Genomic DNA, 4,168 nt, shown 5'->3' on the forward strand with positions numbered 1-4,168 from the left:
GGGTGTGTGTGGTAGGTTGTGTTGGGGTGTGTGTGGTAGGTTGTATTGGGGTGTGTGTGGTAGGTTGTGTTGAGTGTATGTTCAGTTGTATTATGTAGAAGAGGGGTCACCAAACTACGGCCCGCGGGCCGGATCCGGCTCGCGACGTCAGTTCATCAGGCCCGCCGACGGTATTTGAATTTGCTTGATAAAACGTATGGAACACGAGACGTTGTGATACAATTTAAATTTAAATAATATGTTTAGAATACTAGGAGATCTTCACGCGTGCGGAGACCTCCTGACTGCTATGTGCCTTAAATTTACTATTTTCAATTTTAAATTATTGTACCTAGATTTTCTTGTTTATTGTAATGTTTGCTTATTTCGCGCCATCCCAAGTCCTTCCCCGGCTCGTGGTAGCTCCGCCTACGCTCTGACGTTACCATGGTTTCCATGGCAACACACACAAACACGCATCTTTCCCGCCCCCAGATGAGTCCGGCTGTCAACACAGGTCCGACGCTCCAGAAATATTTACTTCTTTTTGCCTGTCATCCATTTTATAGGTATGTAACAAGGATTTCTTTGTTTGACAGTGATAGGTAAGTGAACTACAAGTGTGATTAGAGGTCATAAAGTAACAAACATAGAATAACAATGCCATAGAAGCCTCGTGTTATTACGAAAATATTATCCCCAGCTCCTCACACCTGCTCATCAGCTGACTAGCGCAGGACATTTAAATTTTATTTACAAGCCACAACACCTATATTTTTGTCTGCTAATGCAATTTACAAGTGTGTTTCCCCAAATAAGTGTGTACATTGCAGTAGGTAAGTGAACTACAAGTGTGAATAGAGGCAATAAAGTAGCAAACATAGCATAACAATGCCATAGAAGCCTCGTGTTATTACGAAAATATTATCCCCAGCTCAGAAAAATTCCCCGGTCAAGGTGTTAATCGAGCTGGTCTCTAGGTTGTTTATTTAGGCCCGCCCTATTTATATATTTTGTAAACCTTATTATGTGATATATTCTATTACCAAAGGTACCTATAAACTTTATATGTACCTTTGGTGAGCCGTAGCTTCACCAGTGACCCCTGAATCCTCTGCTTTTCTTGTGTTTCAATAGGATTTTAATTATGTTTCTAATTCAATGTCTTTTTCATTTTCAGATCCCGTTTTCTTCACCCTTCATTATGTCTACTAAGAAAAGAAAAGTGGACGAGTAAAGTACTTCTTTGTGGAAACAAAGGACCAGAAAGCTAGTTGCGTAATATGCAGCGAAAGTGTTGCCGTTTTGAAAGAGTACAATCTTCGGCGTCACTATGAAACAAAACATCTATCAACATATTCAAAGTTTTCTGGAAAGTTACGCTCTGAGAAATACGAGTCCATGAAACGTGGTTTAGAAACTCAAAGAAATCTCTTCACGAGAAAGTTTGCTGAAAATGAATCTATCACTCGTACAAGTTACAAAATAGTGCATAAGATGGCAGAACGAGGAAAACCGTTTACTGATGGCAACTTCATCAAAGGGTGTATGATGGAAGCAGCAAATGACTTGTGTCCTGAGAAAGCCGATTTGTTTGGAAGTATCAGCCTTTCGGCAAGTTCAGTTGTGCGGAGAACCGAAGAACTTGGAGAGAACATAGTGCTACAGATACGCGAGAAAGCTAAGAACTTGTTGTGGTATTCTCTGGCGCTGGATGAGTCTACTGATCTCTCGAGTACGTCACAACTTCTCGTGTTCATTCGTGGTGTCAATTTGGACTTTCAGATAACGGAAGAGTTGGCATCCGTTTGCAGCATGCATGGAACAACAACTGGAAAAGACATTTTCATGGAAGTGCAAAAAACTTTGCAAGACTATAACCTTCAGTGGAATCAGCTTCGAGGTGTTACAGTTGATGGAGGAAAAAACATGGCTGGAGTGAGGAAGGGTCTGGTGGGGCAGATCAGGACTCAGTTGGAAGATTTGCAAATTCCGGGCGCTCTGTTCATACATCAGCAAGCACTCTGTGGGAAAGACTTAGATATTTCTTGTGTACTGAAACCAGCCGTTTCTGCTGTGAACTTCATTCGGGGACATGCACTCAATCACCGTCAGTTCCAAGCTTTTCTTGAAGAAATTGATTCTGATTTCTGTGACTTGCCTTATCACACAGCAGTGAGGTGGCTCAGCTGCGGTAAAGTCCTGTTTCGTTTTTACAAGCTCCGAAACGAAATAGATGTTTTTCTCACTGAAAAAGATAGAGCTGATCCACAGCTGTCAAAGTTGTCATTTTTGGTTGACATCACATCCCACATGAATGAACTGAACTTGAAACTTCAGGGAAAGGATAACCTCGTCTGTGATCTCTACAGAATCATCAAAGGATTTCGGAGAAAGCTGTCATTGTTTGAAGCACAACTGGAAGGAGAAAACTTCTCTCATTTTCACTGTTTCAAAGAGTTTTGCGCTACAATCGCTTAAGATGTCAACCTCGATTTTCCGAAAAAGATTATTCGTGACTTGAAGAAGCATTTTTGAAGAGATTTTCAAATCTTGACAGAATTGAGAGTGACATTCTTCAGTTCCAGAATCCGTTTGATTGTAACCTTGATGATGTGCCAGTTGAACTACAGTTGGAGCTCATTGATTTGCAAGCAAGCAAATGACTTGTTGAAAGAGAAGCACAGAGAAGGAAAACTTGTTGAATTTTACCGCTGCTTACCTGATGTTGAGTTTCCGAAACTGAAGAAATTTGCCGCTGGTATGGCATCAGTGTTTGGAACAACTTATGTCTGTGAGCAAACATTTTCAAAAATGAAGTATGTGAAGTCAACACATCGAATGAGATTGACTGATGAACATTTGAAAGCAATTCTCTTGATTGGATGCAGCAATTCCAAACCAAACATTGATGATATCTTGAAAGCCAAACGTCAGTTTCACAAATCTCACTAACCTTTTTTGCTGCTTAGTTTGTGAGATTCGGATATGTGCACACTAGGTCTGATGTAACTATCTTTTCCTAACGTCTCCTTTGATAACTTTTTAGTAAATAAATATGTTGGTTGTCTTTGTTTTTTGTGCATTGCACGCCACTCACCCATGATTAACATGGAATGCTAAACTTAGTTTTTCGTCTTTTTTCCCAGAGCTTTCGTTCTGGCTTGCAAGTATTGAACAGAATGATTATGCGGCCCGCGCTCGTCATTCTTTCAGTTATCCGGCCCACTGTGAAAAAAGTTTGGTGACCCCTGATGTAGAAGATAGCAAAAATCAGACCCCGCCCCCCCATGGCCCTGAGAACACCTGGGACTGACACGGTGATCAAAATAGCATAGAAATTACCCACCTCCAAGACTCCTTACCCGGACACCAGGTAAGGTAAGGTAAGGTAAGGTAAGGTAAGGTTAGGTTAGGTTAGATGAGTAAAATTGAGCAAAGCAAAGATAAAAGAACAAATGAGTAAAGTGGAAGTTAAAAGCTAAATAAATCGTAATAAATAATAAACTCTGTCTAAAATAAATATGAATGTCTCAAAAAGAAAACCCGGCGGCTGGATCATAAATGGAACACCAGGCAGCCGTAACTTACCACATCAACCACAAATATTACCCCAACATAAAACTATTTCTGCTTTACCTTCACCTTTTACAGAACACAAACTCCAAAAATACTAATACTGACTGTAGAAATTACCCCCCCCCCCCAAAAAAAAATACACCTTGTTTTTGTGGTATGATTCATGTATTAAATTTGTAAATATGTATGATACTCTTAAAACTCATGATGTAAGAGTGAAGGAAATATTCTCCATGTAATATAGTCAGGTCATACCGAGGTGGGGTGGGGGGGGATATAAGTGGATATGATCATAATCCACCTGGGGAAACTACTACTACACGTGATCCACTTAACAAAATATCCACACTCCAGCTAGCTTATTCAATGACGGTACACAATACGGTTCTAGGACATGGCGTTACCGGGTCAGATAAACCTAACCTAACCTAACCTAACCTAACCTAACCTTACCACCACATTACACAGCAGAAATACCAAAGCATACAGCACCTCCATGAACCCGAGGTGGTGAAGGTGGCGGCGCGAGATGAACCCAGCCCTCACACCTCGGCCCGTTATTATGACGCACAAACGCCTCCTCTGTGTGTTTCCGGGGAAATTAATGGGG

General features: G+C 41.0%; 1 protein-coding gene across 1 annotated transcript; it reads left to right on the top strand.

The window, feature by feature from the left end:
- Positions 1–1,380: 1,380 nt before the first annotated feature.
- On the top strand, positions 1,381–2,460 carry LOC121859363 (general transcription factor II-I repeat domain-containing protein 2-like). The gene has a single exon (XM_042356141.1). It carries the CDS (start codon positions 1,381–1,383, stop codon positions 2,458–2,460), a length of 1,080 nt encoding a protein of 359 aa, XP_042212075.1.
- The last annotated feature ends 1,708 nt before the right edge of the window (positions 2,461–4,168 follow it).

The sequence above is a fragment of the Homarus americanus genome, unplaced genomic scaffold, assembly GCF_018991925.1.
Source record: "Homarus americanus isolate GMGI-L3 unplaced genomic scaffold, GMGI_Hamer_2.0 scaffold12086, whole genome shotgun sequence".
Taxonomy (NCBI): domain Eukaryota; kingdom Metazoa; phylum Arthropoda; class Malacostraca; order Decapoda; family Nephropidae; genus Homarus; species Homarus americanus.

Coding starts and splice junctions, on each gene's coding strand:
- LOC121859363 (XM_042356141.1), top strand. CDS start 1,381: ATGAAACGTGGTTTAGAAACTCAAAGAAATCTCTTCACGAGAAAGTTT.